The 26,079-nt window shown below is 46.2% G+C and overlaps 1 protein-coding gene across 1 annotated transcript in view; it reads right to left on the bottom strand.

The window, feature by feature from the left end:
* Positions 1-26,079, bottom strand: part of LOC138489118 (leucine-zipper-like transcriptional regulator 1 homolog) — a 406,596-nt gene that overhangs the window by 30,905 nt on the left and 349,612 nt on the right. Inside the window, exon 7 of the mRNA XM_069616746.1 lies at positions 23,729-23,915. Within this exon, the coding sequence (XP_069472847.1) occupies positions 23,729-23,915 (187 nt within the window). The remainder of the gene's footprint in view (positions 1-23,728; positions 23,916-26,079) is intronic.

The following is a 26,079-nucleotide window of genomic DNA, read 5'->3' as shown; positions in this document are numbered from 1 at the left end:
AGAGGAAGTGGATACATCAGGAGGGGGATGGATGAAGCAGCTGGAGCAGGATCCTGTTGCAGGGACTGGGAGAGGCTGGAGAATACCCTCTGGCAAAGGGGAGACCTTTTTAGGCCCAGAAATGTCAGAATGGGTCTTAGAAAGCTTTTCCCGAAGCTTGTGAAGCATTTTGGAAGGATGGGCCTGTATTAGCATGTCTTTCGAAGCTACCGCATCGAGGGCCGAAGATTTATGTGATGCACCCGGTAAAGTTGAAGTCTTAAAGCCTTGCGCAGGCTGTGATTGGCGGGAGCACAGTGGGCTTCAAACCAAGAGGCTCAGTAGGCTTGTCAAAGTTTTCGATGGGACTACGGGCGCTGATGACTTCCTTGACGAGTCCATCAAGTGAGTCCAGGGGGTTGTGTGCTTAGGTGTAATGTGGTGTGTCTCCTTGATGCCAGGGTGTGGAGTCCCCATTGCACTGCCGGCAGCATGCTTATCGGGACCAGAGACGGACACGTGGGAATCCACAGACTCCACAGGTGCATCTACGGCTTCCGAATCAGAGCTGTGGCTGGCAATGAATTCCTCGTCTGAGGTGCCGGCAGGAGAGTGATTGTCGGCTTGCATGGTGTAGGCCACCCACCGCTTGGTGCGCTTGTCTTTTAGGGTTGTGGGCCGGAAAGTCATCGTGGCCATGAGGGAAGCACCGATTGCACTCGGTATGAGTGTCCTTCCAGGGGAACTTGCCCTTACAAGATGGGCACAATTTAAAATGTTGGAGAGAAAAAGCAGCCAGACAGAAGAAAAGGGAAGAAAAGGAGTAAAGAAGAGGCGTTCTCAAGAGAAAGTCAATAACCTGTCCCCACTCTCCATACTATGAGGCCCCACCCGAGGGCCAAGGCCGAGTGGAATCAGCCGTTGAGTCGCCGAAGGTGTAGAGTCGGCGAAGGAAGATCAGCGGTCAAGAGGATGTCGAGAAGTCATTGAGGATGCCTGGCAATAACGCGTCAAGCAAATATAATAGCAACATAAACTCAGTAACGAGCTCTGCATTAAGTGAACGACTAGATAGGTGGAAAAAAACTATCTGTGGGAGCTTGACACGTGAAGTATTTGGGTAAACTACACGTCACGTTAGGGATAGTGTTACACTCACGCCGAGGTCGACGTCCCTTTTCGATCTTCGAAAGAAACATGCAATACGCTGCGATTACCACTAGATGTCGGACTATATGCACAGCATGTGATTCTAAGCAGATTCACAAGCATAGGAAAAGAGTGTTACTGTGCTATGCTAGAAGATAAAGAAAAGTAATGAGAATATTGAAAGAAGACCTGATAAAGTGGACACATGAGGCAGTGAGTCGTTTGGGGAAGAAAAGATACCCGGCGGGAGAGTAAACCAGGGGATTTATGAAACCCAGAAGGGGATACCTGGCAGGAGACTATACCAGGAAATCCACCCAAAGTGTATAAAGAATAGGGACATTGTACAAGGATAGCTAGCAGGAGAATATACCAGGGGATCTGAGGAAACCAATGAGGACTTCCTGGCAAGGGAACATACCCGGAAGTCAGTCATCTTTAAAGCAGTTGCATGAAAGAGACATTGCCATCTTTAATGCAGTTGTATAAAAGACCCTTCGTGAAGCAGTTGTATGGAAGAGACATTTTTCCATCTTTTGAAACAACTGTGTAAAAGAGACATTTTACCATCTGTGGTGCAGTTGTATGGAAGAGACACTTGGGCCATATTTAAAACAGCTGGGTGAAAGAGACCTTTTTTAACTAGAGAAACTGTTACTTGAAAAAGACAACATTAATTATGTTATCCTTCCTTAAGTAATCCCGGGGAAGGGAACCACCCTCTGGATCTGAGGACATCTCTTTTGTAGAAATTATTTTTGTTGATTTACTTGTGTATTTTCACCTTCGAACATTTTGAGTAAATACAAGTCAGGGACACTTTTCCTTACACTTTTTAGTTGTGCATTTTAGTGTGAACGTCAGATATGTTTTGGACACAAGGACAGTTGTTATACTTTTGACGACAAGACACAGACTTTAGTTTTAGTTTCCTAGGCGGGGAACCTCTTGTTTGGATATGGACAGAGGCCTTTATCCAACCCCTTTTCTTTAATAAAGATGTCTGCTGCTATTACCACTTTGTGTCTCTCATTTCAGACCCCCTCAGTATTCATCTTCACCACGAGATCCAACCTATCTAGGAGATCTCTTGATTCTCCCAGCATGGGTCGTCAGTGAAAGATTTAAAGTGGCCCAGAAAATTGACCAGATAAGAGCCCGGAAAGAACAATGTCAACTTTACACTCGGGTAGCCAAGGTTGTAGTTTTCCCAGCGGACTGGGAACTCTCGCTTGACCCTGGTCATATTATCAGGGGATTCAGAGATATTCAGTTCCTTGAATTTGTCGTCATTTATAGAAAAGCCTGAGAAGCGTTCAAACAATCCGAGATCCAACTTTAGGGCCATGAGAGTTGACAATGTGTGCAACATCATTAATAGGGCATCATCGGCATAGAGCACAGTTTATGCTCAATCCCCCACCCGCAGGGATTCACTGAATATCCAGATCGGCCTGTATGCGGATCACAAAGTGCTCCATCACCAAAGCAAATATCAGGGGAGACAGCAGACAACCTTCTAACGTTCCCCTGGAAATGGAAACAAATAGCAAGCACTGCCCATTGATGTAGATTCTGGTCCTCAGAGAATGGTACAGAGTAGAATACCATCCACAAAAGAAGTACCAAATCCAAACACGCTCAATGTTAAGAGAATGAACCTCCAGTCAACTATCAACGGCCTTGTAGGCGTCCAGCACCAACAAGGTCATCGGGAGTCGGTCTCCTACAACTAGCTCGTCTATTATTGATAGCCTGTTTATTATTATCATGCATGCTATGACCGATAATGAATCTGGTTTGGTCCGGTTTGGTAGTGGCAAGAACCTTAGAGTATATCTTGGCGTCTGTGTTGAGGAGGGAAATTGGGCGATGCAAACTGCATAGGGTGGCATCTTAACCTGGTTTAAAAATCTAGGAGAGCAAAAACTTCTCCATAGAGTCGGACCCCTTGCCCAAGACCAGAAAAAGAATTATAGACAGTTAGCGTGGTCAGCAGGTGAGACGTAAATGTTTTATTAAAAGAGGTGTGAATCCGTTCAGGTCTGGTGCCTTCTGATTTAAGGGTGAGTTAAAGCTCAGTTTCCTCTGTTGCGATCGGTAGTTCCAGGCAGTCCTGCAGTGCTTGGGAGAGTTTGTGAACCGTGACCTGGGTGAAATAAGAGTCCTAAGATTTTCTCTCGGCATAGAAATGGGAAACGACTGAGCTTTGCGTCTTCTGAAAAGTTCAACACCCCAGTTCCATCTCTAATGCCGTGATATAGTTCCTATTCTACTGCTATTTCAGTTTCTAGAACAACCTCCTGTTGGCCTTATTACTCAGGGCATAGCAAAACTCTTTTGTGAGTAGTAAGGAGTTGGTGGTTTCGGAGGCCCTCAATGCCTCTAAGCTAGACCTGGCCAGTCGGAGCTCCCCAAGGGCCCCCTGTGATATAGCCTGTGCATGGAGCAACTCTTACTCATGCACTTGAGATTTAAGATTTTCCTTCTTTCTGGCTTGGGATTTAAAATAGGTAGATGAACGACTTATAATGTCCCCCCCCTTATAACAGCTTTTGTTGCATCCCACAGGACGCCGGGGAGACACCTGCCCCATCATTTTTCGATCGGGAGGTATAAAAAACCAAACGTTACCAGACACCCAAACAAGGTTGCTTTGAGAAAGAGAAACCATACGTATGAAACCTGCCAGACATCTTTTTTTGACAAAAGGGAAATCTTTTGCCAGCAAATTTGCAACCCTCCCCCCCATTTTTAACAGGGGCAGAAGCAAGGTACTGCTGATGCCTGCATTGGTCCTGCTGAAGTAAATGATTTTCCTGAATCATTGCTACATGAACCACAGATGCCTGGAGCCCATCCAACATCGATCTTCTCTTAACAAGTGAATTCAAGCCGTGCGATGCGCGTTAAGGGGCACCAGCTCTCATGTATCAGCCTCCACCCTCAAAACCCCAGACAATTAGAGAAGAGAGCATATGGAAAAGTTCAAAATGGGGAAGCAGAACTTCAGCAGCTAAACAAAGAAGACCAAATGCTGCGAACATCACTCTCCGTCCCACAAACAAATAATGCCCATGGACAAACAAACCTAACCCCTCCCGCAACCCCCACCCTAATCCAACTAGCAAAGCCCATGTTCTTCCAATCGCCTTCAGAGCCACAGGGGCCACCTAGACATGCGGTCCACATCATATTTGAATAAGAGAATACAATTGTCATCACAGAAGGAGGAGTCCAGTCAAACCTTCAATGTATCCAACATCCTCATAACAAGACTGAAAATATAAAGACAGCACAACTGTCGAAAGATTAAAATCTGGTCCACTCAACCAACCGAAGGGAGGCTGCCACACCGAAATAACAGACATTATACATCGAAAGGCAGGTTCAGTACTCTGTATTAAACATCAGGCGCAAAGCCAGACTTATGCAACCATGTGAACCTGGGCAAAACAGTACTAGCAGCCATAGCCGGCAGAATCAAGGCCAGACTGCAGAGACTCATACAGCCTCCTTTCCATCCGTAATGCTATTTAGGAAACCACCCCTTTCCTCCCCTTCTGGGATATGTTCCGCGGCCATAGTTATAACATCCCATATTGTTAATGTAAATTTGGCCAAGGCACAAGTAAAACTGATGGATTTTAGCACCATACTATGTTATCAACACCAGCTAGGTCATCATGACGCTATAAGCAGGACTGAAGAAAGAAGCAGAGATAGACGCAAAGAAGATAAAGCAGAGAACAGGAAAGTTTTTACAGTACGCTGGAATGACACATGATCAGAGACACTGCAAAGGAAAAGGGGCAGAGAGTTCCACAGCTGTGCAGCGCTAACTGAGAAGAAGCAACCCCCCATGTGGAAGCGCTTGAAACGAGGGACGGAGATGCACAGCGAAGTGGCAGATCTGAGTGGCCGAGGGGGGACATAACAAATTAATTTATTCTGCAAGAACTCAAGGCCTCTTTTATTGAAGGTGCAGTGTACAATACAGAGTGACTTAAATTTTACACGTTTAGGCACTGGCAGCCAATGCAGGGAATCAAGAATGGTAGAGGAACAGCGAGAAGCCCCAGGCCAGTCTAGCCGCAGAATTATGTAAGAATTGAAGGCGATGAAGAAGATAGCCAGGGTGGGCAAGAAAGAATTGCAGTAATCTAGAGAGCCAGAAATCAAAGAAGAGACGACTAGGGGACGGAGCTGAGTTGGAAGATAGGGAAGCACTTTGTGCAAAATTTGAAGCATAACATGCACATATTGGCATACTGGGCCAGCATGGATAGAGATGCCGACGGCTTAACCCCCAGGTCCTCAACCACTGTAGAAGGCAGGGGCCGGGGGCCAAGTTCAACAGTCCAAAAAGCAGTAGACCACGACAAGGAGCAGGAGGGGCACCAACAATAAGAACCTCCGTCTTATTGCCATTAATAGTTGGGACCCATCCAGATATGGATTGCGGATTGGCAGGAGCAACAACGCTTAAGAGCAGAGGAAGAGTCCGATCAAGCCGCATCAGAAGCTGGGTGTCGTCAGCGTAAGAATAACACTGAAAACCAAAAGAGTGAATACGTTTAATAAGAGGCTGGATATATACATTAAAGAGGAGGGGAGAGAGAGCAGAGCCCAGGGGTACAATGCAGGTGAGGGGAAGAGAAGGTGAGGTGAAGGGAGAAAGAAAAAAAGAGATTGATAGAGAACCGAAAGAAAGAAAAGAAACCAGTCAAGAATCTGGGCTGCGACATCTGCCGATGACAGTCTCTGAATCAGGATGGCATGATGAATGGTGTCAAATGTGGCAGAGAGATCTAAGAGGATCACAGCTCTGATATCACCTTAGTCTACCATCTGCGCCAGGTTGTCAACCGCGGATCCCAATACTGATTTGGTGCCCTGAAATGCCTGAACCCTGACTGGAAAGGATCACGAAAATGGAAGTCCTACAGAAAGGAGCTAAGAAGGGGTCTGACCAGAGCTTCCAAAAGTTAACGTGGAGCGGAGACAAATCTGGCGAATGTTGGAAGAGAGTGAGGGATCCAAGTTAGGTTTCTTAAGAAGAGGAAGGACTAACCCATGCTTAAGTGCAGGGCGAAGAAGGTTATTAAAAACGACAATTTAACAGCTGAAGACACTGAGGTCGCAATGTATGGAATTAGGTCGGAGTGTGCAGAGCGGAATGGGGTCCGCTCGGAAGATACCCAAACCCAAAGTATCAGAGATGATATATCTGCATCAGTAAAAACTGGGAAGTTAAACCAGGAATGAAGAGAAGGCTCATAAGTGGGGATGTCTGCAGCGGCAGTGGGCGGGGTCGACGAACAAGAGATCTTCTGTCCAATAATAGCAGTTTTCTCATGAAAAACAGTGGAAAGCAATGTGCACGGACTTTGAGAGGGGTCACCCTGTTAGCTGAGGGTATGGACGAGAGAGATTGGACCAGCTTGAAAAGTTCCTTTAGGGGAATTCACTGCTGATTCAATGCGAAAAGAAAAGTGCACATTTCGCCTTTGTAATGGCAATCTGATAAGCCGCAGTGGCCATGCGAAGTACAAGTCGAGCTAGGGGACAGTAGTCAATGTGCCACTTTCGCTCTGCCTGTCTACTCAATAGGTGAAGGCCTACAAGCTTGTCAGAGACCATGGCTCAGAGGGTCGACCACGAGACTTAGAAGCTTTAAAATGAGCCAAGTGGTTGTCTGTGGTAAAAGTGCTGCTTAAAGGGCGACAAGATCAGTCTGAGTGCCAGAAGGCAGAGAATCAGTGATGCCCATAGCAATACTGGCATTATATATATATTGCACCAGCGCCGGGAGGGGGTACTTGGAAGAACAGGTGCTGTATATGCCAGGCAGACATTAATAGAAAATGGTATGGTATGATCAAGCGGTCAGACCACATGATGGAGACACCAGGGTAAACAGTGACCAAGGAGGGAGGGGCCATTGTGTGGTCCAGAGTGTTACTGTGAGAGTGGTTAGGACTCGTAACCAGCTGAGGAAGGTTCAGGTCTGCCAGGGAAGAAATCAGTCTGCCACTAGGTTTTTAGTGTTATTAGGGTGAAGATTAAAACCCCCCCAGAACAATAAGTTTTGAATTGTAGTCTAAGGTCAGTAAGTGCCTCAAGGAAGCGCCTAGCAGAGAAAACCCTCTTGGCCAGTGTATCAATGTTTTGTCACCCCCGTCAGGCGGAATATTCGGGTAGGCAACAGCCCTTGATGAGGTAGCAGCCTGCACTACAAGACTTTCAGGAGCTGGATGTTTGGTCAAAATGTCTGGATCCACACTAGATGCCTTGTATTTCCTAGTGAGGTTCTTACTCACTGAAGGGTTGGTATCTGGGGCTTCCCAATTAGCCAGCTCCTTAAAGCAGTATGAAGAGGTAAGATAGGGTCTTTTTGATGACCTTGGTCTAGAATATCAGTAAGGTCATCCTGTTAATAAACAGTGGCAGGCCAGTCCCATCCTAGATACTCGGCCACTCTTTTCATAAGTGACCAAGAAGAGGCATCTGCATGATCAGTAGGGTCAGATGAAGCAAACTCCACTTCAGGAGATGTATCTAGGCAACTTGAATCAGAGACTCAGGGACATTTGGGGTAACAAATTGAAGCCCAAAAGGAGGGGTGGTCAGAAGACTCATCCTCCTAAAAAATAGAAGACATCGACCTAGAAAAGTATTTCTGCGGGAGAGGTTTAAAATCCTTCACTGGTTTCAGGCTTGACATCGAAGAACCCCGTCCCATGGCTCGAATGAGTGACAGAGGAATGAGGCCTGGACCTTTCCTGGTCTTGAAACTTTGAGTCTACTTGAGGGGTCAAAGGTTTCGAGCCTGGGCTCGAGGGCACGCAAGCTGAAACCTTGACAGATGCCTTCACGGCCTTACGAGATGCGATGGGGTCATGGGCCTTCCGCTCTTTGGAAGGGGCATGAGTAGCAGCCTTCTCAAAAATCGTTAGCATACGGAGGCGAAAATCCTCCCACTTGGCCTTAGAGGTCAACTTACCTGGGAAAGAAACTGTGTTCGGGAGAGGAGTCAAAAGATGTTGAACTGGATCTACAATGCCTTTTCTTGGCCTTCTTACGAGAAGCAAAGGACGAGTGGCATGAACCATTTCGAGACTACAAGCGTTTCTTGGAGCGCTTCCACTGTGGTGAATCCCCCCGCTCGAGCTCCTTTCATCAGAAGATCTCCTCTTCGAAGGTAACTTGGTTCCGGTACTTTGTGTACTATACATTCTTTCCTTAATCTGTCGAGATGTCTGTGATTACGCCCGTTCTCCTGTTCAGCGTTTCGTTTCTCTCTGCGCTGCAGCTACTCTGTGTATCGACAGATTAAAGAAAGAATTTATAGTTCACAAAGTACCGGAAACCAAGTTACCAAGCTACCGCTAAGAACATTGCACACCAGGAAACTTAAAAAAACAATAGGTTGACACCATATTCACACGTTTGGAGCAACTATACCTTACGCTTAAGAACCACAGAACACTCGTCCATTCAACATCTCAAAGTATTGGAATATAATAGAAAACTGTTTTTTACAATATGAACATTATGTTGAATAAGGCGAGCAATGTGTCAAAAATCATATGTTAAAAATGAACATATAACTGGTTGATGAATTGTATTATCAGTGCCTTGACAAAGTCCAAGGAAGGGCGACACACACGCACGTGCCTCCCAGTAGAGTTTTGTTGGCACAACTTTTCAAATACGTCTAATGGGAAAATATTGAAACAAAAAATCTTTTTGCATTTATTTGAAGTTTGAATAAATTAACAATTGACAATAACTACCAAAAGTTAAAACTATTTATTTAAAAGATTACCTTGGAAGAAGCAGAATACCAAGCGCACAGGCAGACATTGAATCCCAAACTTGCATTTACTGACCCTCTGACTGGTCGGTGGATACCAGTCTCTATGTAGGCGTGCAGCTAGGGGCTCACACAAAATAAAAATAAAAAACTACAAATAAGAAAGGGAAGAGCGCACCAAACTAATCTATTCACCTTGCATACCTGTATCCATACTACCTTTACACACCTTTGACTGTTCATCTAAAAGGATGTGCATGGGTTTCAAATTGGGCTTTTCTACTTTTTCCTAAATTTTCCTAAAAGATACTTCTTTTGGGCTGCAAGGTAATTTTTGATATTAAAGTTTGCACTGTAGTGGTTTCAGTGTTTTGGGACCCCAAGAATTGCCCTGGTTGTAAATCCACAGAGTGGCCATTAAGAATCATTGGCTATTGAATCCTCCTCTTCCCCATTTGTGTTTTTGTTTACTAAAGGAGCTGGGGATGAACAGAAAGGATTGAGTTTAGTTACAAAATGGTCGGGCCCACTTGTGTTGTCATGTGGCCTGAGAATTATCTGTTTATGCATTTCTTTCCTATTGAGTTAAATATATGGATATATTTGGATTGTATCTTATGGTTTGCCTCTACGGACTCCTATTGACAGCTGAGAATCCTTTTACCCTGAATGTTCAAGGGACTTAATTCACTTGTGAAAAGAAAGTTTTCTGTTGAAATTTCTACTAGATTTCGAAACGGGAATCGCCATGCTTCAGGAAACCCACCTTTGCTTGCAAGAAACAGAACGTGGAGCTGGGACTTCTCACTTCATGTTATTTCCTCTAGTGGCAAAACAAGAAAAGGATGGCTACATTTGTTGCCACAAATGTCCCTTTTATTAAATCAGTTGTATTAAGACATACTAAAAGTAGATTTATCTAATTGAAAGGCAAGATATATGGACACATGATGACCATTTCGTTATAACCCCCAAACAAGCAGGATGCTTTCCTAGGCAATTGCCTTCCTGTAGCCGTTGCCTCTATTGAGGGAGTGAATGAAGGGATTTTAGTATAGTCCCTGACTCTTCCCTTGAGACAAAACTTCTGACTACAACTCAAGATTTTAGAAACACCCTTGCTCTAGTTTTGAGGGAGTAGCAATTGATTCAGATATGGCATTTCGTACATCCTGGAGAGAGATTATACCCATTTTTCATTTGTTCTTAACGTTTTTTCTTGTATTAATCTAATGTTGGCTTCCTACTCACTGATCCCTTATCTTTCAGGCATCTCTATAGCAAATGGGACCTATATGGATCACTCAGTCCCCAGTTCTTAATGACACATAGGTAATATGTCATATTAACCTTCAGAGGACGCCCCGGAGGCTTGATCCCATTTTCAGGGATTCCCCTTTTAAAAAGGGAGATTACCCCAGTGATGGATACATTTTTCAAAGAGAATCTCCTCCCTGAAAAGTTGGTGGGGGTAATATTGGATGCTAAGAAAGCTGTAGTCTATGTTAAGGCCAATACATCCTTAGAGGAGCATTTAGAAGCTATAGTCTGAGAAAAGGAACAAGAACATAAGCGTAAAGGGTCCAAAAAGCTCCTAGGGATTTAAGTTTTGCCAGAGCTCCCTTGGAGGCCCACCTGGTTGGAGATACGGTATAATCACTTTTGAGGACTAAATAGTACTAGTACGTCCCTAGTAATAAAGCAAGCTGGACATTAGCTTAAAAACGGCATCTTACCAAGACAAGAAATGAGACCCTCTCTCTAGTTGGTGGAGATGGGAATATACTTTACAAAAGAAATAAAAAGGAAAATGCAAATTTTTTGGTTCCTTACTTCCGTTCCGAAAGTGGCCTCCCAACACTCACGCCTGCATAGAAGTGGAGTGTATAGGAGGCACACGTGTGGCAAGTGTGCCCACCACACGTGTGACCACCCTAAACACAAACAAGCATAAGGTGTGCAGGCCCTCAGAGGAGTAACTGTGGGCATGCGATGCACCTGCGAAACCCGTTGGGCATATGCTGTGTTTTATTTTAGGTGTACAACTAGGCGCAGCTGCGGCTTGACGCTCAGTGCCCATCTGTCACGGAGAAAGGGACTGGCTTTTGGGTGGGGTGGGTGCAGTGTGTGTGGGGGGGGGTACTATATGGGCATGGCAATTTATGCACGTGTAAAACTAACATTCCATTATGCTGACAGCAACAAGCTTCTGCCAGTCTTCCGTTCCCGATGGACATCCCAAGAGTATGGAGGAAAGGGGACCAGTCATAAGTGTAAAGAGAAATCTGAAAGTACCTAGAAATTCTGAAAGTGCTCCAGAATACCTCAAAGCTAGACTAAAAATGGTCACCTAAACAAAGTTTACGTTCTAATAATCAGATTTTACTGACCCAACCGCGCACGATCACGAAAAAACTAGGTGGTCGCAAGTTTTGCAGCCTGGGGCCCAAAAAATTGGAATATGATCCCAATTCATCTGAAACAATGTGCAACTTTGCAGCAGTTCAGAAAGCATTTGAAGACGTTTCTGTTTGAAGGTGAAAATTGATAGCTGTCGTTAAACACCTGCCTCTCTTTATGATACTGCTTGTCATTTGGTTCAGAATGACCTCTTAATCCCCCTATTTGAAATTATTTGTTTCTTGTTGTCTTTGTAAGCGCCCAGAGACCTTTGGGTGAGATTTGCCCTATATAAAAACTACTTATTTCTAAAACGCTCTTCAATCATCTTCCTTTCTTATTTTGCAAGGCCAGGACCTAAGGGGGTGGCCCATACTTTCAACTACTCAATCATCCATCACATGCTTGGATAAAGCTCTCAAACTATATGGGATTCAATCTGGCACAGGCCCCATTTAATAGATGCTGGGCAATCCAAATCACTCCAGTGGGCCTTCTAGGAAAGTTTTAAAAAATGGCCAGACAGAGGACTTTGATCACTTTCAATACTATTTGATGGTACTAGAACCTCTGACATTTGAGGAATGTAGAACCAGTTTTAAGATCGAGAAAGAACGTTTTAGATATCCTCAAATATGCCACAATCTATTTGTCCTAGAGTATGGACTCGAGGTACTATGCAAATAATCCCCTTGAAAATTACTTTCAGGAACTGGATTCCTGAAGGTGGGATTTCAAAACTCTTAGACATAGCGATTAGTGATGAAAGGACACTATATGTTACAAAGGAAAAAGGAGCTACAGGTAGTTATAAGACATGCATTACTTACCGTAAAAGCATTTCTGATGTTTGTATCTGCTTAGATTCACATGCTGTGCATATAGTCCGACATCCAGTGGTCACCGCGGAGTATTGCATCTTGTCTTTCGGGGACCGAAAGGGGACGTCGGCATAGGCGTGTCTGTACCACTATCCCTATAGTGACGTGCAGTGTACCCAAACTCCCTCACGCGTCGAGGTCCCTCTGATTGTTTTATTTCTGCCATGAAGGAGCCCTATGACTAACGTGAGTGAGTACAGAAAAGAGAGAAAGTAATAGGACGTCTATGTTCCTTCCATCCGAGCAGCGAGGAAGGGTGGGCGCATGTGAATCTAAGCAGAAACAATCATCAGAAATGCTTTTATGGTAAGTAATGCATGTCTTCTGATGTTTGTTAATATGCTTAGAATCACATGCTGTGTATAGACTAGCGATCAGTGCCCGGAGTTGGAGGTGGGTTGTGAGAAGGAACAGTAGAGAAAAGATGTCTTAGTACTGTTTTTCCCACCTGGGAATCAGATCTAGAATGGGCATCTAGACAATAGTGTTTTGTAAAGGTGTGTACAGAACTCCAGGTTGCCGCTTTACAAACAGACTCAAGGGGAACATTTGCAATGAATGCTATGGATGCCCCGGTGCCTCGAGTAGAATGTGTTCTAGGCTTGAAGGGCAGTTCTTAGCAAGAGTGTAACAGAGAGTGATGCACTGGACAATCCATCTAGATATAGAGGATTTGGAAACTGTATCTCCTTCTCTTCCTGCCGCCACTGAGACAAAGAACTGATTAGTCTTTCTTAGTGGTCGAGTTCTTTCCTTCTAAAACCTGACCGCCCTGCGCACATCAAGTGTGTGCAGGCTATTCTCTCCCAAGTTGGATGGGTTTTGAAAGAACGTTGGTAGTTCTATTGACTGGTTGACATGGAATTTTGAAATGAATTTAGGTGCAAACCTAGGGTGTGTGCGTAGAACCACCTTATCTTTGTGAACTGTTACAAAGGGGTCTAAGATTGAGAGAGCGCCTGTAGTTCACTCACTCTCCTAATGGAGGTGATAGCTATCAAGAAAGCAGTCTTAAGAGTGAGATCCTTAAGACTCGCTTTATGCATGGGCTCGAAGGGGGAGCCCATTAGCCTGGTTAACACGATGTTCAGGTCCCATCCTGGAGCTGGGTTAGATATAGGAGGGTGAATTCTTTTCACTGCCTCCGTGAAGGCTTTGATAACTGGAACCTTCCACCATGACACCTTATGTTGTGACGTAGTGTAGGCGGAGAGTGCAGCTAGGTGAACCTTAATTGAATTAAAGACTAGACCTGAGTCCAGCAGGTGAGTCAGGTATAAAACAATATGTGTGAGAGAGCAGTCAACGGGGTTGATGCTCCTTGAGTTGCACCAGATGACGAACCGTTTCCACTTACTAGAGTAGCAGTAACGAGTGTTCGATTTCCTTACCTCGCTGAGAATGTCCATGCATCTCTGAGGGAGCTGTAAATGTCCAAATTCTATGATCTCAGGAGCCAGGCTGTCAAGTTCAGGGTCTGCGGGAATGGGTGCAGCGTTTGGCCCCTGTCCTGCGACAACATGTTGTAAGGGCAGGGTAGTTTCACTTGTGGAGATAGTGACATCTCCATCAGATGAGCGAACCAGGGTTGGCGGGCCCACATGGGGGCCACGAGTATCATGGTAACTGGTTCCTGTTGCATCTTGTGCACTATCTTGTTGAGAAGGGGAGTTGGGGGGAAGGGGGGAGCGTAGACAAATTTACCTGACCATGTTTATCCAGAGTCCGCTTCCCTTGGAGCGGTTCTGGGGGTACCTGGAGGCGTAATCTTGGCATTGGGTGTTCTCCAGAGTTGCGAACAAGTCGATCTCTGGGAAGACCCATTCTGCGAAAATGTTGGCGACGATGTCTCTGTGTAATTGCCATTCGTGCTCTGCGGGTAGAGGAAAGTCTCTGCCGAGCCCGTCTGCCAGAAGATTGAGTTCCCCTGGTACTTGTTGTGATAACGGGAAATGTTGTATTTGAGAGCCCACTTCCAGATATTCTGGGACAGCTTGGACAGACCTGGAGAGTGAGTGCCCCCCTGCTTCTTCAGGTAATACATGGCAGTGGTGCTGTCCGTGAGGATCAGCACTGTCTTTCCCTGTAGATGTGTCTGGAAGGCCTTCAGTGCTTTGAAGACCGCCAACAATTCCAGAAGGTTTATATGGTTGGACTCCACACTTGAAGTCCAAACTTCGTGCACAGTCTGATGGGACAGGCGAGGCCCCCCATCCTGTGAGGGATGCGCCTGTGGTTAGAGTGGCTTCCACTGCGGGGGTGGTGAAGGAGTTCCCCTTCACGAGGTTCTCCCTCAACCACCACTGCAGCGAGAGAACCAGGGCTTGCGAGACAACCACTAGATCATCCCATTGTCCACTGGCCTGACACCACTGGCTGTTGGGCGCATGCGCAGGCGCGCGTGAGGAACCAAGTAAATACATGACGCCATCATTCCCAGCAATCGCATGGCTTTGCCTACCGTCACCTCTCGACCTGCTACATATTGAGGGACCTGAAACAGCATGTTTTGGTCCCTCTCGTCGGAGGGGAAGACGAGGCCATCCATTGTTCGAATTAGAGCCCCTAGGAATTGCTTGACCTGGCTGGGATCTAGACTGGACAACTTCTCGTTGATGGAGAAGCCCAGGTGGAACAAGAGGTCTATAGACTTTTGGGTATTCGAGAAGCATGTTTCAAAAGAATCCCGTTATGAGCCAGTCGTCGAGGTAGAGATAAACCGGAATGGACAACCTGCGCAGATGAGCCGCTGCCACTACTTTTGTGAATACCCTTGGCGCTGAGGCTATGCCGAAGGGTAGCACTTTGAACTGATAGCGTTTGTCTTCTTTCATGAACCTGAGGTATTTCCTGTGCGCTGGCAACATTGAAATATGAAAGTATGCATCTTTCATGTCCAGTGTTGCCATGTAATCCTCCTGTGTGAGCAGGGGGATTACTTCCTGCAGAGTCACCATATGAAATTTTTGAGGTTTTACAAATTTGTTCGCTGGGCGCAGATCTAATACAGGGCGCATGGTTAGATCCTTTTTGGATACAAGGAAGTACACTGAATAAATACCCTCCTTTACATGTGACAGAGGCACGACCTCTATGGCTCCTTTTTCCAGCAGCGATTCCACTTCCTGAAGAAGGATGACAAGGTGTTCTGGTGTGAGCCGTCTTCCCTTTGGAGGTCTCCGAATGTCGGGGACCGGCTGAACTCGATACAGTAGCCGTGGGTTATTGCTGACAGTACTCAACGGCCTGTGGTAATTCCCTCCCATGTCTGGAGAAAAGATGTTAACCGGGAGGGGACCCGGATCTTCGGGTCATTTAGTGGCGGTGGCCAGGGATCCTCTAGGAGTAGGGCCCCAACCACTTCCTTTGCCACAAACCTGGACTCTCTGGGCATACTGCGTGTTGTAATTACTGGCTCCTTGAGGGGAGGACCAGTTGCTGCCTGAGGCATACTGCTGCTGAGGCTGGCGTTGGCCACGAAAAAGGCGCCTATTGCCAGGTCTGCGCCTCTAGGAGGGCTTAGTGATCTGGTCCAAGGTCTTTAAGGTCTCATGTTCCTTTTTCACTGCTTCTAGGGCCGCCGCCTTTCCAAACAAGTTGGAGTACTCCAGGGGTTTGTTAATGAGGGACGCCTGAGTCTCTGGCTTGAACCCTGAGTTTCTAAGCCATACATGTCTTTTGAGGAGTACGGCTTGGACTAAGGAACGCCCAACCGTTTTCGCAGCATCTAAGGTGTTTTTAATGATGCTTTGGTTCACTAGGGTGCCTTCGGTAACTGTGGCCAAAAGACGGGTGCAAAGTGTTTCAGGAACCTCTTGTAGGCCTTCGCTTAACAAGGCCCACTGGGCATCAGTGTAACTGGCCAAGAGGTTTGTATTGTTGGCAATACACGTAGCGACAGCCGCCGAGGCCGTAACCCTCTTCCCAAGCGCATAGAGCCTCTTCCCTTCCTTATCAGGGGGTGCTTCTCTGGTGGATAGAGAAACCCCCATCCTCTTCCTCGTGGTGGTCACCACCAGAGAGTCTGGGATGGAGTGACCGCTAATATATAGAGGATCAGAGGGGGAGGGGCTGAAGAGTGTCTTAATTTGTGGGTTAACACCCCTGACCAAGGCTGGTGTAGACAAAGAGGATACGAGGTGCCTTTTGACGGAGGCGAGGAGAGGAATGGCCTGACTAGTCAGTGGCTTTTTTTCTTTAATGATTTTTTCCACAAAATCGATCTCGGGGGGTGGTGGAGGAGGTCCCCCCCGTATCGATCTCAAAGTGTGCTCCAGCCTTGCATAGCATGGCATTAAAAGTGGGCTGATCGTCCACAGGGGAAGGCTCCCTAACAGGAGGAGTCTGTGGGGAGGCCAAATCCACAGTATTAGGGTCAGGTGACACAGGAGACTGCCATGGCTGTGGGTCACATATCGGGGTCTACCCCCCAGCCCTCAACAGGATCCTGTAGGTTCCCAGGGTCCATGAATTGATCTTCTTCCTATGTGTCCACATAAGGGTCATCTTCAGTGAGGTCATATGTGTAGATGTCCTCGTCCTGGGGGGTCGAAAAGTCTTGGGAACTTGGCTTGAGGGCCCTGAAGGTCTTCATCCCTTGGCCTTTTAGGTGTCATCTGGTCAGAACAGTACACAAACCTATCTAACCTGTCCATACAGGTCTCAAATCTCTCCCTGGTCCAATGGGAGGACCCAGAATGGTCTAGGGTTGGAAAAACTTGTTGTTCCGCCTCTAAACGTCAAGATCTCTCCCACAAAGTGGAGGAAATCCCCCTGTTGCCCTCCGAGAAACCTTCTCGTGGGCCTAACGCTGGAGGAGTCTCTCTGAGTCTTTCCTTCGACCTAGTGGAGGGTTCGACGCTCCTGTCACACCTTTGCTAGGTTTCGGCGATTCCCTCGCCCGCCGTTTCTGGGTGTCATCGGAGACGATCCTTGCGATGCTCTTGGAGACCATCCTCCCAGCTGGGAGCTGATCGTGTGGAGCTTTCGGTGGAGGCGGAACCTTACCGTCGACGGACGCCTTCTTGCGATGCGTCTCGCTGGCGCCTGATACTTTAGGGTTAGCGCCCTTAGTAGTAATAGGACCAGTCACTAGGCATGATTGCAGCTGCGGGAGGGCTGCCGACCCTTATGGTCGGCGGGGACCGCCGGCTGGGCTGGTGTCCCCGTTGGCAGAGGCCTTCTTCGACTTCGTCGAGGAATGGCCGAGGGTTGTGTATTTTGTGACGTGTAATTGACCGTCAGCGTCGCTGGGGTGTATATCACCCAAAGCCGGGCTACAGCCGTGCCTATCGGGGACGGGGACAGATGCCGCGGAGCGAGAGCGCTCCGTCGAGAGGTCTACAACCTCCAGTGCGGAGGTCTTGTCATCACTGTCACCCTCGTCACATTCAGCGGCCGCCGCGGCGGGCGAGGAATCAGCCTTCGACATTGCGTAGGCTGCCCACCTTTTGACCTTGCGCTCCTTCAGAGTCTTAGGGCGGAGGAACTTGCAGGCCGCGCAACCAGCTTCGCCGTGCTCGGGGGGTAAGCAGTGGTTACACCGCTTATGTCTATCTTGCCACGGGAACTTGCCTTTACAACCCGGGCAAAATTTTAAAAGAGTCCTCTCCATAGCTGAGGACGTTACCAGTGACGACGACCGAAATGGAAAGGTGGGAGAAAGGGAAAGGCATTCTCAGTATGAGACAGAAATATCCACCACGACCCCACTCTCCCTACTGTGTAGGACTCAAAGGCCTGGCCATGTGGTCGGCAGCGCCGATGGGATCACAGTCCGTCGAAAGTCTTGTCTCGGCAGAGATCCGGAACGGCCGTCGAAGAGAGGGCCGGTAGGTGGTTTTATAAAACAATAATTAAAAAAATCGACCAAAGGTCGAAGGGACAAAGGCAATGTCTCTTTACGAGCTCTGCTTAAGGCGACCAGCATTCTGGGCGGGAAAAAACAATCTGAGGGACCTCGACGCGTGAGGGATTGTGGGTACACTGCACGTCACTACAGGGATAGTGTTACAGACATGCGTATGCCGACGTCCCCTTTCGGTCCCCGAATGACAAGATGCAATACTCTGCGGTGACCACTGGATGTCGGTCTATATGCACAGCATGTGATTCTAAGCAGATTAACATCAGAACCCCTGATGTGTGGTGCCACATTTGGATGAAAGCTAGTAAGGAGATCTTCTAGATGCATCACCGGCAAGGAATGTACATTTTGTATAGCCGTATATGTCACTGTGATGACTCCACAACAATCGATCCCTCTTGTTTGCAGCTGTTATTTTATAAAGATTTGTAAAGCGCTGACCTACACCAATAAAGGCATCTTGGTGCTCAAGAGACTGAGGAGTAACAGCTGAAAACAAAACAAAAGAAACCAGAAAAGAAAGGACTTAAGTTGTCATCGGAACAGCAGATGATTGGAACAACTTGCTAGGCTCCATATGAGCTACTAACGAAGAACTGTCACCCGCAAGTGTTTGTACCTAGGTACCTGGATAAGGCAAGCATGCTCGGAACTTAGAGGTTGGGCAGGAGTATATGAACAAATTTGTCCTGGAGGTAACTCTGCACCTAAACCATACAAAGCATAGTGCTCGATGCAGAGCACCTTGAACTCAATACGGCAGGCAACAGGCAACCAGTGCAGGTGGCGAAGGACAGGTGAAATGGAGGCACGCAATGGGGGCCAGTGGCAGCCCTGGTTGCAGAATTCTGTTGCAACTGTAACTTAATAAGATAAAGAGGCAGAGCAAAATACAAAGAGTAGCAATAGTCAATCATTCCAAAGATGGAAGATGTCACCAGAGGAGGAAGAACCTTCCAGAGAATTTTGAGTTTTAAGTAGCTATTTTTGCAGACCATGTTGACCTGGGCTTCTGGAGAAAGATGCAGATTTTACAGCCCAGGTCCTTCACCACCGTGACTGGGGTTGAATGCGGACCCAGAGAGGTGGCACAAAATGCCCGTGCCCAAAAAGCAGTAGAAGAGGGTGACCCACCACCAAAACATTGTTTTGTCAGCATTCAGCTTCAGCCAGTTTTGATTCATCCAGCTACCCACAGACTCCAGACAGACACACTAACGAGCAGCTGCATCAGCCGCCGCCAGATCGAGATGCACAACAATTTGAGTATCGTCAGTGTATGAGTAGCAGCGGAACCCGTGGGACTGGATGAGCCTGGCCAAAGGCTGAATGTAAGCATGGAACAGAATGGCAGAAAGAGCAGAATCCTGTGGAACGCCACAAGTGATGGAGATAGGATCAGATTGAAAAGGACGAAGAAAAAGTTATTGTGAGAGATTACCAAGAAAGGACCCAAACCAGGACAGGACCGAGGCGGAAATACCACTACCTGCCAGCCGTAGAAGCAAGGTGGAGTGGTCAACAGTGGCAAAGGCAGCTAATAGATCTAATAGAATATGCACCCCCACTCCAGCCTGGCCGGGAAGGTCATCTACGACTCAAACAAGCAATGACTCAGTTCCTCGCCCCAGTCTGAAACCAGATTAATAGGGGTAAAAAAAAAATGAGGACTTTTCTAAGAAGAAGGAGGAGGAGAGTAAAGGAGAAACCAGTGATTCCAGAAGTTCAAAAGAAAAGGTAAGAGAAATGGGGCGGTAGTTAGCAGAGAGTTCGATCCAAAGTAGTTTTATTTTTTTTTAAAGAGTTGTATCACCAAAGTGTGTTTAAGATTAGGATGGATAAGAGCAGAATGATTTACTGCATCAGTCACAGCAAGAGCAATAGCTGCAATTATAGATTTCAGAGTAGAAAGGGGAATAGAGTCCAAAGGAGAGGCTGACTTCATCTTCTAGGTGGCATTGATAATATCCAATGAGGAGAATTGTAGGACAACTGACAAGGAGGACCTCTCAGCTCCATTAGGTAAGAGGTTAACATCAATAGGGGTAGGCACAATAGAAGAGGCAATCTTCTGGCGAATGGACAGAATTTTATCAAAGAAATAGGTGGGGAGAAGGTCAAATAAGGCTTGGGAGGGGACAACCGCAGCCTCTAAATTGGTCATGGAAGACAGTGACTTGATAATCTGGAAGAGTTCCTTTGGCAGATTTAGAGCTGCCTCCCCACGATTAGTAAAATGGAAACGTTTTGCCACGAAAATAGCTTGTGGTAGATCGCAAGAGAACTACAAAATAAAGTTATCATGTTTGGACAGTAACCAGCCCTCCATTTCTGCTCGGCCTGTCTGCAAAGGAGCCTGAGTTTCTGTAACTGTGAGGTAAACCAGGGCTCTGCTGGGCGGGAGTGCAGGCCTCAAGGGAGATAAAAAATTAGCTGTGGCAGTGAATATCTGAGAGAGGCCTTCAAGATCTGTGTTGGCAGATGACATGCAAGCATTGACAATCTGAGGAGAGACATCGTCCGAATTCGTCAAATACCATTTACGCAGAGACATGCCTGGAGACCACGTAATTACACAAGCAACTGGTATATTAATACTAAATGTAGCTGGGCTGAAGGGGCTGTGGTGCAATAGGCAACTTGGCTCACATGTGGTGGTTTTGGCCAAAAAGCAATGACTTAATGGAAAGCAGTTCTTGCTCACACAAATATCATCTCTGGATTCTCTTTGCCTCTTGATCCGGTGGTAAATACAATGGGTGAAGTGGAAGAGGGGATACACCTAGGATAGGTCCACAAGGCCACTTTGATCACATCTCCTCGCAGCAGCTTGAATGACTTTAGCACATTGATGGAAGAACCTGCAAGTTACTATTATTGATCTATGGTGGTATACAATTTGGGAAATGGTGGGCTTGAAAAAGACTGGTTCCATTTTTTATAACACATTCACAAAGTATCTTGTCAGCTAGAAACCGCTGATTGATTACTGTAATGATTTTCCCCTATGTAAACTCAGACTGATTTTGATAAAATTGTTTCACTAATGTAGGCTGGAGATTTGGGGTGGCTCAGTCCATGGAAAGCATTATTTAATACGGTTTTTGTTGGTTGATTTCATTTTTTATAAAGGATTATATCCACATCTAAATGTTGTTCTGTTTGAATCTGTTAATTTGCTGCCTATTGTTCAATATACGATCGTTGGAATTACCTGGATAAAAAAAATGATTAACGTTAGGGCCCGCGGCAATGGCAATAAGAGGGGGTAGCAGTAACCCGGGACGCCCTGCGGATTAGCCCAGGAGGGTTTGAAATATGCACAACAGAGTCGTGACATTATGTTAAGCAATAACCTCTGGTTGCACAATTTCAAGCATTTAGTAAGGAAAGTATCTGATGATAAATTACTTTAAGGCTCATGTTATTTTTGTCAGGACAAAACTCAAGCCTGTATCAGAGGGGTTTGTAACTTTTAACTCTACAGCTGTTTTGGACTACAATTCCCATCAGCCCTCGCCAACAGTCAATGGAGAGAGATCACGGGGTTGTCACCCAAAACATATAGCGAACCATAGGTTGCAGACCCCTCCAGGTTATTGACGCAATTTAAATCTATAGAATCATAATATAATAAACAATTCTAGTTCAGCCCTTTATCTGTTTGCTAAATGTCAGGAGTTAATTATTTTTACTATAAGTCTGTTAGATAAAACTGGTTCAGTATATAACAAACTTATCACCTTGAAACATTGTTATTTTTGTATCTTTTCAATATTTTTGTTTTGAATTAGATAGGAAATCATCCTAAATCCCACCCACGCTAGCACTTAGCGCCACTGTAATTGTATTTTTATTTTCATTCACAAAGCACTCACTGCAAAGCATGGGTTGAAATTAAGATTTGATGAGCAGGAGCTAAAACCAGCTCCTGGGTATCAAGCTTCCCACAGTAGGCAGGAGCTAGAACTGGGGAACCAGGATCGAGTACACAGCGCACCACAAATCTAACTTCCACATGAGATGCTAGCTTTAATTTCGTGCCCATTAAGCATGATCCATTGTGTTTAAACGTGTACTGCATGTGTCCTAATATTTATTAGCATTCTCAAATACTCAAAATGTATGTTACATATGCATGTTCGTAAGGCACCAGTAGGCCTAGAAGAGCCAAATGAAGCTCCTGGTAGCTGTTGGTTTCAAGCTAGCCAGGCTCTCCTAGGCAAGAACTAGGAAATAAATGGTGCAAAAGATCTTTCAAGCCCTGCAAAGTGAAGTGCAGAGGTGAGGTGGGCAGTCTTGGAGGAAGTCACAGGAAACTTGGTTGGGTGACTAAATATACATTACTTAAGTCTCATGCTCTGTACTCAGTTTGGACCACAGAATGGAAAAATGTATTGGTCCTGCGAGGTGACCACCACAACTGACTGAAGACAAAGCAGCAGGATGGCATGATCAATAGTGTCGAAGGCTGCAGGCGTTGAGAAGGATCAGCATGTACAAGCTCTAAGTGTTGGGAGGTTTCAATAGGTCACCTCAAATTGCAACCAAAGGTGATTCTGTGCTGCGAAAAGGGCGGAAGCCTGAAGGGAGATCAAAGACAGGGATGTCTACAACATGTTTTTGGAACTGGACCAAGAAAACCTTTCTAGGATTTTGGTTGCCCAGAGAAACCAGCAATGGGTTGGCGTTTGCAGGATCACTAGGGTCCAGGATTCCTTTTTTATGAGTGATCAAGGCTTATTTCAAAGTGCTGGGAGCTGAGCCAGATGACATGGAAATTGAGGGGGGATAGGGGACACCAGAGTCTTGAACTGGGCGCAATGCTTTGGACATCTTATCTGTGGAATCTTTGGAGATTTGTTAGAAGTCAAATGCATAAAAGAATGCTGCGTTGTTAGGACATGCAGGGAGAGGTACATCATGGCTTGGGAGGATAGCTTAGGGGCAACGTGCTCGCCTTGGAAGCAAGACGCCACAGAGCCACACAGATTTGATCCCCGGGTCGGCGCTTAGAAACCTCTGGGTATTAATTGCGTTATAAATAACTTATCTTATCATATCATATCATTGGTCCGGTGGCTGACAAGGATGAAGCAATGGCGTTTTGATTTTCTCAAGCATATTGTTTACAGTGTAGGCAGGAGAAATGAAGCATTAAGCAATTTTGAAGATCTCGATAGTTAATCATAACTTGGTTAGTGGAAAACTGGGTGGACTCTTGGGGTGGTCTACCTCTGTTAAGTTGTTGGAATTCCAGACAGCAATCGATGCTACATACGGTTGTACTGATATGAGAAACAAGACATTAACATTCGTAAAGTAGGAGAAAAGCTTTTGTTAATCAAGACACTTAATAGAAATCTAGCAAGTAAAAGGGTGGGAACTCTTCCCATCTTTGTGATAATGGAAAATGTCTTATAGAAGGTAGTGGCAACAGACAAGAGAGGGCAAATAGATTATTAATAAAGGGAAGAAAAGGCACACTCAAGTGTACTGCACACACACACACGCGCGTTTTAATAAAGTTATTATGTAACAACGATCAAGGTGAAATTAGTAATCATACTACCAGCAAAAGTTATTTTCCTTTTGAACTTAATCTGAGTCTGTTCACATGCTACTTTCATTTACCTTGCCTTGATCACGGTCCATGCTTGACTGTAGAAATTCCATGCCCAAAAGTCATTCTTTTCCACCATACCAACCAGCCCTCCAAACACATACATTGCGTCTTTGTAAACAACCGAAGAATGTCCATATCGGGGACCTGGACCAGAGTCACAAGATCCGTGCGGTAAACAAGTCCACTTCATTGAATCTAAAGGAAGAGATAAAATACATTATTGCATTTCATGAAGTCAATGTATGCCCGCTCCAGACAATGATGATTAGGCTAGAAAGAAGTGGAAGAAGAAGTGTCGATAAAGTGAGGGTGGTGTACATTGAAAAGTCTCAATATGCTGGTTGTTTCCATCTATACTGCTATACCTTATCAACTACATGTTATGTGGCATGTAAACTGCTCATACCACTACATCATTGAGCTTTAAGGCGGGTATTTGTATGGAGTGGTTCAGTCACTGTTCAGTGTTATGATAATGCAGAGGGATATGGCGTCTGTTATCGTGGGAGGCTGGAATGTTAACTAGCAGTTAGCATTGGCTTTGGGTGAGGTAATGCCACAGGGTACCGTATAACTTGTGTGTTGATAGGACAGCTGGAGTGAGGATACTGCCAGTGGTAGAGCTGGGTATCCTATTTGTTATTCAGTTCTTGTTTGTAGATGGTTGGCCCAAAACGGATGCCTAGGTTACTTTAGCAATAGCCCCAGCAATGGGCAACCTTCTTGCTAGTATGCAAGGGCCTTAATCTGGGGCCCAGTGCTGCTACTGGGTGGTATAGCCACACAGGCATTCTGGAGCCCAGGAGTTGTTTACCCTACCTTTGGTGCCGGAGGAGGAGCCTTTTGGGCAGCATCAGCACCAGGCATAAATACACACCTAAAGCACGGAGCGCGTAATGTGTCGCAGTGTTTGGGGTTCGGCGCTCAGCAAAAGAGCACCAGAGTTGAGGATCTCCGAAGGCAAATAGAGGACATGCTTTGAGGTGCTTGCATATTTGAGGAACGCGGGGCGTAATTTCCAGCTCGTATTAGTGCAGCAGTCAGGGCCGTCACGAGAGGGGGTTATGGGGGGGGGCAAACTGCCCCGGGCCTCGCACTTGCGGGGGGCCTCTCGGCCCCCTGTCCTAAGTGGAAGGCAGCACAGTCCACCCATGTCCTTTTATTCACACGGGGGATTGTGCTGTCTGCTCTCTGCCCCCTACAATGATTTTGCTGTTTGTTGCGAAGCCATTTGGCTCCGCAACAAACAGCAAAATAATGGGAGACAGCAGGGCTCAGAAGTGAGCTCTGCTGCCCCCCTTCAGCTGACAATGTAGACACGCTGAATGACAAGAGAGAACTCCTCTCCTGTCAGTCAGTGTGTTCACGTTGCTCAGCGTGATCACGCTGACTGACGGGAGAGGAGTTCTCTCTTGTCAGTCAGTGAGTTCACGTTGCTCAGCGTAACCACGCTGACTGATGGGAGAGGAGTTCCCGCTTGTCAGTCAGTGCGTTCACATTGCTCAGCATGACCAGGCTGCCTGACAGGAGAGGACTCTTCTCCTGTCAGTTAGTGTGTTCAGGTTGTCAGCGTGATCGCGCTGACTGACGGGAGAGGAGTTCTCTCTTGTCAGTCAGTGTGTTCACATTGCTCAGCATGACCATGCTGACTGAGAGGAGAGGAGTTCTCTCGTCAGTCAATGTGTTCACGTTGCTCAGCGTGACCACGCTGACTGGTGTGAGAGGAGTTCTCTCTCGTCAGTCAGTGTTTTCATGTTGTCAGCGTGATCACGCTGACCGATGAGAGAGGACTCCTCTCCTGACAGTCAATGTGTTCATGTTGTCAGCGTGATCACGCTGACTGATGGGAGAGGAGTTCTCTCTTGTCAGGCACCATGTCTACGTGTCGGCTGCGTGAATGCTTTTTAAGGGTGCATGGAGGTAAGGTAAGGGTTTTTTATTTTAAATTAAAAGTGTATATGTGTATTTAAATTAAATTAGTATGTATATGTGTATGTATGAATGCATGTGTCAATGTTGGTGTTTGTGTCAATGCTGTGTTTGGTTTTATGTATACATGCATGTATGGAGTTGTGTAACTAGTGGATGAATGCTTGGGTGAAAGTTTTTTTTGTGAGTGTGTGTTCAGCACCACCCCTAAATGTAGCCTCCCTGGGGGCCACTTCATTAAGGGGTGGGTCCATGGAATCAGAGGTGCACCTAGGCTAAAATGTCAGGGGGAAGGGGGACTAACACTTCAAATGTTGGGAGAGGCGCTAATGTCAGAGGCTGTGAGGAAAGGGCAAACTTCCTTGTGTGGGGGCACCTAACATCTTTCCACATTTCGAATGAGACTATTCTGGTGAAGCTTCAATTACAA

Source organism: Ambystoma mexicanum, chromosome 9, assembly GCF_040938575.1.
Source record: "Ambystoma mexicanum isolate Mex_15411 chromosome 9, UKY_AmexF1_1, whole genome shotgun sequence".
NCBI lineage: Eukaryota > Metazoa > Chordata > Amphibia > Caudata > Ambystomatidae > Ambystoma > Ambystoma mexicanum.
This window is presented reverse-complemented; position numbering and strand designations above follow the sequence as displayed.